General features: G+C 41.3%; 1 protein-coding gene across 2 annotated transcripts in view; it reads right to left on the bottom strand.

Moving 5' to 3' along the window:
* Positions 1 to 15992, bottom strand: part of CRPPA (CDP-L-ribitol pyrophosphorylase A) — a 182842-nt gene that overhangs the window by 52086 nt on the left and 114764 nt on the right. Inside the window, exon 10 of one of the 2 annotated variants that reach the window (XM_074945826.1) lies at positions 514 to 629. The exons of the other annotated variant lie outside the window; for it this stretch is intronic. Within the exon in view, the coding sequence (XP_074801927.1) occupies positions 514 to 629 (116 nt within the window). The remainder of the gene's footprint in view (positions 1 to 513; positions 630 to 15992) is intronic. 2 annotated transcript variants of the gene reach the window in all.

Below are 15992 nucleotides of genomic sequence, written 5' to 3'. Positions count from 1 at the left end.
AAGTGGGAGGATAATCAGGTCACAGACTATTTTTGGAAGAAAGCAGTGGAGAATACTGACAAATAGCAACATCCAAAAGCTCAAGGTTCAAACTCATGAATGTAAGTCTTCTTAAAACCAAAACCTTCATCTCTCTTGATCCAAATGAGGATGAAGCTTCCTCTTTGAGTACTATGCCCTCTCCTCTTGTCTCTCACGCAAATCAATACATGTACCAACAGCTGTGGGGAAGATGGGGGTGCTTAATGTGAAAGGTCAGTTGTTTCCTCCTCACTATACAGAAACTGGGTAATGAAAGGTTCTGGACAAATGGGATCCAGTTTGCAGACTCTTCTGTTCCCCTCTAAAGTATGTCACTGAGGGCTTGTCTATACTTATAGTGCCACTGTGGTGCTTAGTGAAGACACTACCTCCACCGACAGGAGAGCGTCTCCCACTGATGTAAGGCAATACACACTACACTCTGTATTAGGTCAGATTTTCCACATCCCTAAGTGATGCAGTTATACCAACCTAAGTCTGTAGTGTAGACCAAGGATCAGTGAAATAGGAGCCACTGATCTCCCTTGCAGGACAAGAAGAGGAACTACTGCTACCTCCATCACTCTCTTCTGCTCCAAGAGGTGCCACTGCATTGGATGAGAAGGTATTACACATCAAATAATACTAGTCCTCAAAACTTTTTCATTGATAGTAAATATGTGGAAGCTAATATAACTTTACAATACACAGTTTAACACAATGAGTAAAATTTTCAAAGGAGTCTCTGTCCCATTTTCAAATGTGACAGGCCCTTAAGAGCATAAGTCCCATTGACCAGCAACAAGACTTAGGTATGTCTTCTACAAGCGCTACAGACACTTGCTACTGCAACAGAAAGGGGTTTTTCCACCACTGTAGTAAATCCATCCCCTTGAGAGGTGGGAGCTAGGTTGATGGAAGAATTCTTCCATCAATCTACCTTGTCTACACTGGGGCTTAGATCAGCCTAACCATCTCTCTCAGGGCTGTGATCTTTCCACATCCATGAGCAACATAGTTAGGTTGACCTATATTTTACATGTAAAGCAGGCCTTAGGCTCCTAAGTTGCTTCTGAAAATGGGACTTAGGTGGTGCTTTTCAAAAATTTAACCTGAATCACTAATATGTCTCCTGCATTTTATGTTCTATAAATGTTTCATGATTTTTGGTACTTCATTATAAATCTATTATCCATAAGTTTCATACAGTATTTATTACTATAAATTCAAGTTTCAAGAAGTCAAGGCACATTTGGCAGCACACAATGTGTGCATAGACTTTACTTATATCCTTTGTCAGTAGATAGTAAAAAACAATTTAAAATATTGTAGGTATTCTTACACTTCATGTCAATTACTACAATAAATCCTTTTATATGAAAATATGGTTCAGAAACACTTTTAGCTTTTGTTTTAGGGAACATTCATTTATTCTCCAGAAAAGACTGTATAACAATTTGTATAAAAGAAAACAAAAGGAAAAATCACTCCTTTTTAAATTTCACAAAAGGTAATGTTATAAGAACATAAAGAATGGCCATACTGGGTTTGACCAACAGTCCATCTAGCACAGTATCCTGTCTTCCGACAGTGGCCAGCGCCACATGCTTTAGAGGGTGTGACGTTGCACTCCATATTAGTTTATGAAAATATGCTAATGAGTGTGAATAAGCTTCATGCAAAAGGTCTCTTCTAAGGTATCATTACAAAGTTTATAATCTACTGAGTGTGTTCATCCTATTTGTATGAATGTATCATTCTTGTATCTGACACTAGAAATATGAAATATAACTCTGAGGTCCTACTGTAATTATGCAAAGTGTGGGTCATTAATGGTGGTTTGGAATCTTGATGGTTCCCATTAACCAGGACAATTGACTGTAGATGGCTCTGTTTACTTGCAAGCCTTTCTGTGAGTCAGGCTGGGAAGAATGAAGGCTTGGGGTCTCACAGGACATGTGACCATGTCACCTGGTACTGGAATCTATCTTAAACCTGGTGCTTTTCCATTAGAAGGATGGATGGAGACCCAGAGAGACAAAAGATTCCCGCCTTGTGCCAAAACTATATAAGGGGGTGGAACAGAACAAAGGGGCTGCAGTCATGTGAAATCCCCTAGCTACCACCTGAGCTGGAACAAGGACTGTACCAAGGGAAAGGATTGGGCCCAGACTAGAAAGGAATCTAGTCTGTGAAAGAAGCTTATTGGAACATCTCTGAGGGTGAGATATTATCTGTATTCAGTTTCCTACTGTATTAGGCTTAGACTTGCATGTTTTTGTTTTATTTTGCTTGGTAACTTACTTTGTTCTGTCTGTTATTACTTGGAACCACTTAAATCCTACTTTTTATACTTTAATAAAATAACTTTTTGCTTATTACTGAACCCAGAGATAATGACTAATACCTGGGGGCGCAAACGGCTGTGCATATCTCTCTATCAGTGTTATAGAGGATGGACAATTTATGAATTTACCCTGTATAAGCTTTATACAGAGTAAAACTGATTTATTGGGGTTTGGATCCCATTGTGAACTGGATATCTGGGTGCTAGAGACAGGAGCACTTCTTAAGCTGTTTTCAGTTAAGTCTGCAGCTTCTGGGGGACATGTGTCAGACCTGGGTCTGTGTTTGCAGCAGGCTAGCATGTCTGGCTCAAGAAGGCAGGCTTCTGAAATCCCAAGCTGCCATGGAAAATGGGCTCAGAGGTAGTCTCAGGACAACAGGTGGCAGTCCTAACGGTGTTTCTGTGACCCAACCAGTCACAGAGGGAATAACAGAACAGGACAATTTATTGAGTGATCCATCCTCTGCCATCCAGTCCCAGCTTCTGGCACTCAGAGGTTTAAGGACATCTGGAGCATGGGGCTGTGTCCCTGATCATCTTGGCTAATAGACACTGATGGACCTCTCCTCTAGGAACTTGTCTAATTAGGTTTTTTAACCCATTTGTACTTTTGGCCTACACAACATACCCTGGAAACAAGTTCCACAGGTTGATGGTGTACGTGTGAAGAAATAATTCCTTCTGTTTGTTTTAAACATGCTGCCTATTAAATTAATTGGGTGACCCTGGTTCTTTTGGTATGTGAAGGGGTAAATAACACTTCTATATTCATCTTCTCAAACCATTCATGATTATATAGACCTCTATCATACCCCTTATTAGTTGTGTCTTTTCTAAACTGAGCAATCCCAGTCTTTTTAATCTCTCCTCATATGGAAGCTGCTTTTCCATAACCCAAATCATGTTTGTTGCCCTTCTCATATGTTTTCCAATTCTAATATATCTTTTTTGAGATGGGGCAACCAGAACTGCATGGCAATATTCAAGGTGTGGGCATACCTTGGCTATATATAGTTGTATTATGATGATTTCTGTCTTATTATCTCTTTCCGAATGGTTCCTAACATTGTTAGATTTTTTGACTGCTGCTTCACATAGAGCAGATGTTTTCAGAGAACTATCCACAAAGACTCCAAGATCTGTCTTGAGTGGCAACAGTTCATTTAGACCCTATCATTTGGTATATACAGTTGGGATTATGTTTTCCAATGTGCATTATTTTGCATTTATCAACATTTTAATTTCATCCGCCATTTTGTTGCCCACTCACCCAGTTTTGTGAGATCTTTGCAACTCTTCAGTCAGCTTCGGACTTGACTATCTTGAGTAATTTAGTATTGTCTCCACACTTTTTCACCTCACAGTTTACCCCCTTTTCTAGATCATTTATGAATGTGTTGAACAGCAAAGATTCCAGTACAAATCCTTGGGGGACCTCACACTTCATCTCTCTTCATTGTGAATTTATTTCTACTCTTTACAGTTTTTTTCTTTTTGGCATAAAGGATCTTTTATTAGCATTTCACATTAGGAAACTAATCCAGACTAGTGTAGGTATTGTAGCAATGCAAACATAGGACAGATGGAAATTCCTCATTTCTTTTTCAAGCATCATTCTTTGTTTATGTAAGACATACTAAAATCTCATTACTTATTATGTTTGTACTGTGACCCATGTATTCATATTGCTGTCTCTCCTTGAGATTATGCAGCACAATAGCTCTACAAACAGGAAGACTTGTATATTCACTCTTTTCATTAAAAAGAACAAATATTAGTTGTCGTCAGTATCTTGTCAACAATTTAAAAAGGGCCATCAACTTGTACAAATTAATATTTAATTTATAGAAGCTTTTTTAAAATGCATACAGAAAGTATTTGTTCTACATAGCTGTTAGGAACAGTCTTAAGTTACGTTCTTTGCTAATTCAGTTTGGAAAATAGTACTATAATGTTGGCAAGCTCTGGAATATTTTCTATTTTGATTTGACACAAGAATGCAGTACCATACCACAACATCTTCCACAAAAGAGAGAAACAAATACTTTGCCCTTAACTATTACTCTGTCCATGAGCCAGCACTACTGACCTTGGCTCAGGTGCCTTTAATAAATATAAACAATTTTATACTCTACCTCCCCCAAACTATGGGATCCCTGGAGCAACCCAGGGCCTGATTCTACAAACCTTCACTCCTATGCGTCGTCTTATTTACTTCACTGACTCCACTGGGACCACTTATGAGAATATGGGCTTACCAGACTGGGCCCCAAACATTGTCATCCTCTAATCTCTTCCTTTGGTCTCCTGAAAATGTACATGTGAAACTAATTCTTGAGATATTAATCTTTCTTATACCGTATTTGCAAGCCTATATAACAATAAATAAAAGTTTGGGGGAAGATGCATTTTCCTGAACTATTCTTGTTCCTGATTTCTAATAGGGCCCTCTTAACGTTCATAGTATGACACATTTACCTACCACAGAGATGTGTTAAATAAGTTCACCACCAGAAAGTAGATGGAGTATAATCTGTACCACTTTAGTCATTCTGAAGTTATTTACACTAAGCTTTTCATTAGGAACTACTTCTATTAATATTTTCAGGTCAATAGAATTGTCACATTGACTATTGGTAAATTCAGTTTGCTGAACTTTGAGCACTACAACACACATTCATAATTTTCAATATTTATTTGAAGATTGTATATATTTACTTGAACTTTGTAGTATTTCCTCAGTGAGATTAAAATACAGGTCAAAAACATTTTCAGTGTCCCATCTATCCCTGATAAAACAATAACTGTCCCATCCATCATGCCAAGATCTTATTATGGTTGGTTCTAAAAATCTTAAAAAAAAAAAAAAAAAAAAAAAAGCAGTGCTGACTCTATTTAAAAATAGATGCAGTGGTGCAGTCTCAGTAATGACCATTCAAGCCAACTGAGGAGTGATAGTGACAAACTCCAAAAAGAATCCTGCTATGATGGACTGGGAAGAAGGCAGTCTGGCCTAGTAGTCAGAGCAGGAGTCCGCTCTAGTGGGCACATCACGCAGCCAGGTTGGGGAACAAAGCCAAGGGTTAGCACCAGAGTCAACTACCAATTACCAGAGCCGGGGGTTAAGCCAGAGTCAGGGTCAGAAGTCAGAGCTCAGGGTCAGAACCAGGACTGGTAAATGATGATTGGAGATGAGGTGTAAGTAGGGTGACCAGATAGCAAGTGTGAAAAATCGGGATGGGGTGGAGGGTAATAAGAGCCTATATAAGAAAAAGCCCCAAATATCAGGACTGTCCCTATAAAATTGGGACATCTGGTCACCCTAGGTGTAAGGGTAGGAAGTGGAGGAGAGGCAAGGATCAGGCACAGAGCAGGAGTAGGGTGGGGACAGGAGTGAAACCAGGACTGAGGCAGGAGCCAAGAGTGGAGCAGAAATGAGGAATATGGTTGGGTGTATGAAGTGGGCACAAGCAGGGACCGATGCAGCCACAACCGAAAAGCACCTTGTTGCTTGACAACTTCCTGTTCCTCCTTCTGGCTTAAATAGTATGGTATGGTTGGACCAATCAATGGAGCCGGGCGATCCTCCAATCAGGGCTCCTGTGGGTGGTGCCTTGGCTGAGGCTATAATCCTACTAGCTTCTTTGCCCACTAGGTTTCAGCAGACCCTGGGTGGAGGCCAGCAGCTGTCAGTGGAAGTCTAGATCAAGACAACTCTACGGCCACTTTCACTAGAAGAATAGTGGCTGTGGCCAGATTCTGAGTAGTACCTCACAGTAGTTCAATTGATTTCAATTATACTATTTTTGCAAAGTCAGGGTAGAAGAATCTGGCCCTAGATAGAGACCCTTGACAATGGAAGATTGGGGTTAGGAGGGTTAAACTGAGCATGAACATGACTGAGTGTGTGTCATGGGGGGAGGTGGAGGGTAAGATAGTGTAGATAATCTTCATGTCTTCTGAAGAGATGCAGAGTAGACCCTATTCATTCAGTAATTCATTGAAACTACAATACAGAAACATATCTCCTGCATCCCTCAGAAGCAGTGCAAAGGCTTGGGGAAGTCAAGGATAACAGAGCAGCTTAGGGAGAGGGACGGAGCCTGGGAGTGAACCTGGAGGGTTGTTGGGTATGGGTAGGAGAAGTATGGAACAGGTTTGGTTGTGTGTGTGGTTTGTTTTTTTTTTTGGGGGGGGGGGGGTGTTTGAGTAAGAGATACTGTGCAGGCACATGCATATGCATGGAAACATTGAATAAGTAACAAAGTCAAAGGCAAAAGCTCTGCCAAAAAATGAATATGCATGCTGTTGCCAGTACCACACAGGTTGAATCAAATTCCAGTGTAAACAATTTACTTTTATTCTTCTACAAAAAAAAAAAAGATTCTGCTTGGTGGAAATTCAAGGATCAAAACACAGTCACAGTTATAAATCAAGTATATTTACTTAGCACATTGCAAAGTAATGAGTCTGTGCCTCTTAATTCTAGAAAGAATGACTTTTCTGAACTGGTGGGAAATTACATTGCACGGAATAATATAGAGTAAACATTATTTAAAAGTATGGATAAAAGTGGCCAAAACAAATATCAGTTCATAAGAATGTTTTAAAATCAATATAATTAGTTCAGACTGTGAATGTTGGAAATTCTATGAATGATAATGAAGTATTTCCTTTTTTTTTTTCTTTTAATCCAAGCATCTGGTAGGAAATACCTTAAAGAAATTTGTTCATATTGAAATGTAACTGAAAATGTCCTAATCAATATCCTTTTCTTCTATAAAAACTATACAGAAGTTTCTGAACACGGAAGTAATTTTAAATTAAATCGTTTGTTACAAATGTAACAATACATATTTTATACCTAATAGTATAGCAAGGCTGTCTAAATTACAGCAGCGCATCCCTCCCTGCTTATCGACAGCAGCACTGCTCAGAATCTCCAAAGTGCTACCAGCTGCAGCGCAGCTCCCGCCATACCCTTCCCGCCCCCCAAGGCGTGCCCTCTAGGTCAGAGCTTGTAAGGGAGTCTCCTGAGGACAACCTGATGCTCTCCCTCAGTTTCCAGAGGGAAGAGTTCACAAAAGCCAGGTGGAACTGCTACAGTGTAAATCTGATGGCCCCATCCTCTACGCAGGAGTTTCAAGAGCTACCATAGACTTATAGCTGTAGTAACAGCCACACTGCCACTACATAGTTTAGTGGGGGATTTGTCCCTGTCCATTTAAATGGTTGAAGCATTTCATAAGCCCTGCAGTTAAACACAGGAAATATGACAACAAAAACCCTCATGATAAAAACTCAGAAATATAAATCAGAAAAAGAGGTTAAATGGTACAACCTCTTGTTGTTTAAAATAGTATAAACTTTTAAACCCTATTTAATACATTTAGTGTTTGGTACAATGAAATTAATGGAAATTATTACTAATACTGCCTGAAACAAATCAAGTTTGTATAGGCATGCTACAGTAAAGTCGGTGCAGAAATTCAACTGAAGCCAGAAGGAAACAGAAAAATGTCTTAATGTGAATTTTTAGGGACATGAAAACTCAATTTTAAAATGACTAGAGTGGTGAAAATTTACCAGTTACGGATTAAACAGAGTATCATCTATAATATTCTCTCCCTATATCGCCCAGATTTTAGAGATTGATGCTTTTATTAGCAAAAGGATGTTTAGATGAGATGTCACGTACATTGAGCCTGACTATCTCAACATAACTAACCATTGCTTTTCACCATGGAGCTGATCATGAACTCCCCCTGCAACTGAGAAAAATCGTCATTGTTAGGAATAGTATTTTTATCTGTAACCAGTTGGTGAGGCGATAAAGTTACTAAAATACTCTGAACTGTGAATATAAATTTCAATTTCAATACAGTTTAATGTGCAATCTATAGGGTTGAGAATATAAGTACTGGAAACCAAATAAAGCTTTATAATTTGATCAAAATGTTAACTGCTCTATAAATGCAGAGAAAAAGAGTGATTCATCTCAAGTTAGTGAGGAAAAAGTGTTACAACCAGCTCTTTTTCATTTATGCGGATATAAAAAAAGACACTCAGTACAAGACAAATTTCAGTAATAGTCTGCAAAGAAAAAATACAGACAGTAAAGATAAAAATACCATATCCAAAAATGAGGATTCTTCCCACTTACTGTACATATTTACATAAAGATATAAATAACAAATCTGTATATTGTATTAGTTTAAGTACTTGGTTCAGTGTATACAGCTATTTATTGGTTTAAAAAAAGTCTGCCACAACCAAATAGTTCACCTGCAAATTCAGTTTGGGTTCAATGAACTGATTTGTTTTTAATCTTCCTGGTCTGGTCCCTATGTATCTCCAGTACTGAAGGAGCACAAATGAAGGTTTAAACCAAACACTACTGCACCAACAATCTGAAGTGAAAGTGCCCATGAACAAGTAAGACTGACATCACTGGATTCCGTTGTTCATGCTGAGTAAAATGCAAAAAAACAACATAGCTAAAAATAATTTGTTGGCAACTGGTGGTTTTTTTTCCTATAAGTCTGTTATTTTAAATATCTATATATTTCTGTTATTAAGAGGTAACAGTCCAATACTAAAACCTTTCAGTGTATTGAAAATATTTCAGAGTAACTACTTACAGATTTGAAGATGAAACAGCTCAAATTTGATACTTTCCTTATTTATTTTCACAAACTGTTCCAATTCAGTGTTTATTTCCTATCTCATTAAACTATCAAACATAATTACAACAGACACATTTTTGCAGCTTGCCATCTTTATGTGCTGTATATTTTCCTTTCTTCTATTTATCCTGGAATTACAGCTCTCAAAAGCATTTTTTTCCACATTTCCTTCTCTAAAAATCTCAAGATTCAGAAAAATGCACACTATAAAAAAAAAATCTAGGTAGCATAACCTTGTTTAAACTTCATGAGTAAGAAAGCAAGTTTATAAACTGGGTAGTCACATTATTTTTTATGACAAGTCCATATGCCTTGATCATTTTGGCTGACAAGGTGGTGGGAGAATTCTCAATTGGCAATTAAAAGTTTGATAGTTGAAACAAGTCTAAAAAGGTCATGTGTAGAGACAAAAAATAGTAATCTCATCATTTTCTATAGAGCTTGTTAAACTCCTAGAAACACTAATAGTAGAGACAAATTGAGCAATTCTTTGACCTTTCCAAGACAAAAAAAAAAATTGGATAATTATTTAGTGAAAACCTAAAAGATTACCAATTATTTCTCTCAGCAGCTCATCTTACTCAGATTGGCAATTCATAATCACAGTGGAAAGTTTGTTTGTGGGATGCTTCATCTGAGCACTTGCATTCCTTTATTAAGATTCCACAGTTGTAATGCACCAGGTAATTTATTGTCTGCTGTGTAATGTTTACAGATGTAGAGTTCTCGATAGACGCACTAATTAATACCCATAAGGGAAAGGAAACAATGCTTAACTAGCAGGGTGATGGGCAAGCTGATCTAAAGCCAGTCCTTATAATTTCTATTATTCTGCAGGACTACAGACATTTAGCTGTACATCCTCTTGTGCCACCCAGCCAAACTCATTAGTGCAACACTCCGTTCCAGAATTGCCAAAAAAAATCCTGAGTCAGACCCAGAGCATGAGAAGTGGCCCAAAAATCATGAGGTTTATTTTTAAAAAGAACATTGTGTAGTTTGGTGTGTCTTAATTTTTGACCTCATCACCCTCATCCCTCCGAGTGTGTGTATGTGACAATTAGTGTCACTAACTCGCCCAAATGCACATAACGTGATTATGGTCCCTGCTGCAGGAGGTCTCACCCCCACATCTGCCTGCCAAATCAGTCCTGTCCCCATAGCTCTCACATCAGTTCTGCTCCACTCTCACCTGCCCCAACATCAGTTCTGTCCTCCCTGCCTCACCTCTGCTCCAGGGGCAGGACCAGCTCTAGGCACCCGCAAACCAAGCACATGCTTGGGGCAGCCCATTTCCAGGAGCGGCATTCCGGCCATCCTTTTTTTTCAGGGCAGTTGCGCTCTCGGAGCTGCGCCACTTAGACGGGGCGAGGGCACCACACCCCCGGCTGTAGGGGGAAGGGGAAGCCCCAGCCCCGGGATGTTGAGCTGCCAGGGCCCAGCCGCTACCTGGGGAGGAGAAGGCGAGTCCTGCCAGGGAGCCGGGGCTGCACCATTTCATCTGCGCACTGGCTGCTGCGCTGCCTTGTGCCACCCCTTATAGCGGGGCTTCTCTGCACAGCTGGGCGGGGAAAGCCCCTGCAGGTGCTGGGAGAAGGTGACATCACTCCCTCCACTTCCAGCACCACCTGCGAGCCCCAACCCCACCTGAGCTTGGGGCGGCAAAAAAACTAGAGCCAGCCCTGCCCAGCGGTGTTGCAAGGAGGGAAAAGGAAGGTGGGAGAAGCTGTCTTGTCATCTCACAGGAGAAGAAGGGAGCAGTGCCATCCTAACCTAACTCTTTAGCTTACCCCTCCTTCTCAGAGAATGGTGTTGGCTACTGAGGGGAGGGAACAGAAGCTCTACCTACTTCCTGCAGCAGCTCTGATTGGCTGCTCTTCATTTGGTCAGGTCTAGAACCCAAGCTGCAGTCACCAGGGAGCTGGCATCTCCATGCTGAAACCCCATGGTAGCTGTAATCAGCTTCCATTCCACTGCCCATGACCCACGGTGGACACAGACCCTGGGAAGCGTCACCTCAGGAGATCTGATAGCCAGCAGCCTCATGGCTTCTGATAGGTTTATATAGGGCAGGGAGCCAAAGGGGCATTCCAAGAAGTTTCCAAGCAACCATGTGGATCTCCTATAGCTGCCACGACCACTCCTGCTCCTCGTTCTGACCTCAGCTTGATTTGGATTTCGTCTCCTGACTTGGACCCTGAAACCTTCAGAGGAGTCCAAGAGAGTTAAGTGCCTTTGACCACTGGTATCATTCCTGGCCTGGAACCTGACCATGCGCTCATCCGTACTCCCCGCCGCAGGTTTGCCCCTGCTCTGACCCTTGGCCCCGACTGCTCTTGTTAGGGTCCTGACATCCCCAGGAGTGAAGGAAAGCATCCAATCAGAGGTGGTTTTCCCCAAGGCAGGGCTGAAATTCGTGAGAGGGCTAGAACTCACATCATTGCAAAACTGGCTCCAGCCCTGGCTAAAATCTTGTCATTTGTGGGGGGAAAAAATTGTGAGAGCTAGCAACGAACTCTCCAATGCTTCCTTTAAGCAAAATTAAAAGCAAAGGGACTTAAGCCCATACCTATGTGCCTTGATCAGTCATTTCAAGCATAGTAACAATTACAGATAAATTCATAATTTAGGTCCTAACCATTCCTTTTTTTTTTAATCTCCCCGCAACAACTACACATTCTTAAATATACTTAGTGCTCTGAGTATTTGCAAATAACAACATGCTTTGTTCAGAAAGCGTACTATCACAAAAATGAAGTCGTGTGGAAGGCACCTCCTTTGCCTTACTGGGCTCAGTGTTTCCCTCTCTGATAGTGGGGGGTGGGGGTGGGGATGCCTGGAGTAAATCAGTCCAACTCCGGAGAGTTTCAGAAGGATGTGCTGGCTGCTGCTTCCCGCAGCTCCCATTGGCTGGGAATGGCGAACCGTGGCCATTGGGAGCTGTGGGGGGCCGTGCCTGTGGACGGTCAGCGTCCGCAAAATGTTTCACAGCCCCAGTCAGCTTACTAAGGTGTCGCAAAGGGCAAAGTTTGCCTTAATGTCTACATACAAAACAGTTCTTAGGGATTTTTTGCTGAAAAAAGATGCTATTGTACCTTTGCTGCTTTTCTAAATAAGAAACTATTTTTCCCTATTAGTACAGGATATTTCTCCAGCAGGGAAGGTCAGTTTTGATTGAACTCTCTCTTCTTCAAAAAGCACAGAAGACCAATTGCAGAATTCTGGATAAGCTTAAGCCTCCTTTTAGCACCCCAAGTTAGATGCCACAGCACTACAGTTTTGGACACGTGGTTGATGCAACTCATTCTACAGGGAAATGGGAAATTCTGATCCCTAGTTTCAGCTCTGAGCAGAGGTCTATGCGATCTTTGTCATAAAGTGACTTTTATGGGTGGGAGCAGAGCTCCCTCTGGGCTCTCTCCCCAAACCTCGCATCCGTGACTTTCTTTTGGATAATCTATTGTCCCTTCACTGGTACTTCTGTGAGGATGAGACCCGAAAGGAGCTGTACTCTCTCCTGAGGGCACTTCATGACAATGGGAGGGACTGCTCAGATTTTGCAGCATTATCAGCCACTACCTTGTCTAGCTTTTCTCTGAAAAGGAGGGAACCTGTAAACTTGACAAAGAATAGGACCTGCTTAGAATGAGTATCCAACTTCCAGGGTCGGAACCATAGATGACACCTGGTTTCTGAGCTGGAAGCCAGGGCCCTGGCTGAGAACTTCATTGCATTCATTGAGGCATCAGCATTGAATGCTGTTGCTAGGGAGATTTTCTTTAAAATGGAGTCAAAAGTCAGGATGATCCCTGTCCTTTAGGGCTTTGAGATCTTCCAGCCAGGAAAGAGATGCCCTTGCAAAGAAGGTAGGTGCTACAGACACTCAGAGAGACCGAGGAGGACTCAGAGTCCTTCTTGAGAGTGGTCTCTACTTCTCTGTCTATTGGGTCCTTAGGATAGCATTCCCCTTCTGAGAGAATGACTGTATCCCTTGCTAGAAATACTACAGTGGCATCTACCTGAGGTACCTCAGAAATAGAGGCCTTTGGTTCCTTTATAGAACCTGAGGTCATTTTTATTAATGTGCTTGCCCTAATCAGGCTTGTTCCATTCATCCCTGACCATGTCCTCAAAGGCAGACTGCAGGGGAATTGTAGTCTCAGGGAAGGATTTTGAGGGGCAAAATTTACCCTGAGGCTTGCTCTCAAGAACCTGTTCAGGTTGGATCTGAATCGTGGAGACAGCCCTTCTGAACATGGCCTCAAATTTCTCACGGGGGGAAAAAGCTCGTGTTCCCCCCCGCAGTCCTGTTTGGATTCAGAGTCCCACAGTTCGCCTTCCTCAATGGAGAAGAAGAAAGAGGAGCCAGAGGGCTCATACCACCAAGATTTTTTGCAATTTTTCTTCCCCTTTTTTTTTCCCTTTTTTGATTTCTTTGCTCTTTGCATGCTTTGCAGGTGTAGGAGCTCTGTTGTGGCTTTGAGGCCTTTTGCGGCTTGCCTTCTATAGAGCCTGAAGCCCTCAGGAAAGTCCTCTCTCTGATTCCTCCCCCTTCTTGGTCCCATTCCCATGCGGGTGGGACTCATTACCAGAGCCCTTCTGTTCAAATTGGGAAGGATGAGGGCTGTTTAAGAGCCCTGCAACTTTTCCCAGAGCACTCAGGACTCATTCTAAGACTTGGATGGGGAGGGATCTGTGGTCCTGCAAGCCCTTCTCTTTGTTCCCTGGGGACTTACCCCCTGAGTTGGGTGGCTGGTGTCCTTCTCTTTATAGCCTTTCACTGATCTATTCTTCCTGGTCCATTTTTTCCATGCTGGAGCCGTGACTGCTTTGGTGAGTATGTGATCCCACCTACCTGTCCCTCTCAGCCCTGAGACCTAAAGCAGTTAGGGTCAGCTGGCTGGGTACAACTCACCATCTGCTGAGCTTGGGAAGGCTGCCTGACAAATGGAGCACTTCTTGAATCTGACCCGGTGCTTTCTTGGTTGCTCTGCCATGCCTGTACAGGGGCAGAGGAGCCGACAGAAGATGCTGCAGCGGAGGCTCAGAGAGAATTGAACCATCAGGCTGCTTAAGACCGACCAAGGGAAGAAGAAGAAAGAAGCCTGAAATAGAGAAACTGATCACCACTTCCCCCCAGAAAGGGAGAAAAATAAGGATAGAAATAAAAAAAAGTAGGAACAGTGTAACCGCCAACTGACCACTGCCGCAGAGAGTGGGGGAAGTGGAAGCAAAGGGAGTGTGGCCAGGCTGTGAAATACCAAATCTCTGATCACCTCTGTGAGCTGCAGAGTAGAGGGGAGGAAACCAGACATGCAGAATTGTGGGAGACGATGGGGTGCAGAAAACAGAGACTCAGGGAGCCATGTTCCTCTGTGAAGAATTGTCTCTCCATACATCTCTCCAAATTCTGCTGAGTTCCAGTTGCTTGGACTCTGAGGATTGCTGGCCATGTCCCTGTCCTACACCATGACCCTGCAAACAACCCTAAATATTTGACCCTAAGTATAAAATGAACAAATTTACTAATTAACAATATGACTTTTTTTTTAACTCCTTTCCGGGGGGCTGGGGGGAAGAAGGGATGGGGTTGAATTCAACATTATATTGTGGATTTCAGTAAACAAGATTTAATTTGTGTTTGCCCATGTTCCACAAGACTGTGTCTTGGAAAATATGTGTTTGGTAAGTAGTGAAGGAATAAATTCCATGTAATCACTCAGAACACAAACAAGAGTTGTTGCTAAATGAATCCAACCTTTGTATCAATATTATTATTTTAGAATTTCATGCATAATTATATTGATAGGTCACCCTTTGTTTACAAGCACATGCTCTTTTTGAATGACTGACACAGTATTTACAGGATACAGTACAGATCATTTGTACCAGTTATAGAGGCCTTTAGTTTTGCTTCACTGTTTCTGAGTAACTCCCTAGAAACCTTTGGTCCATAAAAAATATAACTCTTTAGTAAATCAAAAAAATTCTCAGCATCACTTTATAATTAGCAAACAAAAACTATACTTAAAAGCTGCAGGATACAGTCCATCCATCCAAAACACTGGTTCAGCAGCTGTTCAACTCTCTGGGATTAAAATCAATTCAAATATTTTGTGGTTATGATCTTTGCCTGTAGCAGACATAATACAACTATTCTTAACTTTAAAAGGATATACTTGGTATGCTCATGTCCCATATTTGATCCATCTATATATAAGAAAGGGCACTCTGATATATCCTCTAACAGGAAACTATAACCTGCATTTGAAGGATGATGGCCTAATAGGTCCATATTAGACTTAATAATTTTTTTTAGTGCTTACTGCCTGCTTGAACGCCTCCAAATGACATTTCAGCAGTTATATCAGTGTTTCCTGACCCAAGAATGCCGAAGTCTACTCTGAAAGAAGCACTGCCTAGTAAGAACAGGAGGAATTTAGAAAGCTTTATGACACCTGTTCTCCCCCTCCCTCTGATCTCCCCCGCCCCATTAAAAGTGTGCTCCCACAACAAAGCAGAATGTGGTTATCTGCAAGCCACCCATATTCTGTCCCCACAACCACATTCTCCTTAATCCAGACGGCCATAGGGCTAGAAGTAAAACTAAATTTCTTACCCCTTAATAGTTACATTTATTTAAAAATCATTCAGAAAGGGTTTAGGAGTTGCTACAACCAACTAACTATATGACTGTAAAAGATGCTACATTACACTGTAATTTATAAACTTCTTAAAATGAAGATCTGCTGCACTGTTTTGGCTCTATAGGACCCATTATGATCATTCATGTAAATGTAAGTTAAATTATTTTAAAGTTCCCTTATGTTATAAGTAGTAACAGATTAACAGAGATATTACGTTTTATTATTTAATACAGATTTAGGGATTTCTTAATATGAGGATTAGTGATTTGAGACCTTTCTGGAGACCTCAAG

This window comes from Natator depressus, chromosome 2 (assembly GCF_965152275.1).
Source record: "Natator depressus isolate rNatDep1 chromosome 2, rNatDep2.hap1, whole genome shotgun sequence".
In the NCBI taxonomy this organism is placed as follows: domain Eukaryota; kingdom Metazoa; phylum Chordata; order Testudines; family Cheloniidae; genus Natator; species Natator depressus.
This window is presented reverse-complemented; position numbering and strand designations above follow the sequence as displayed.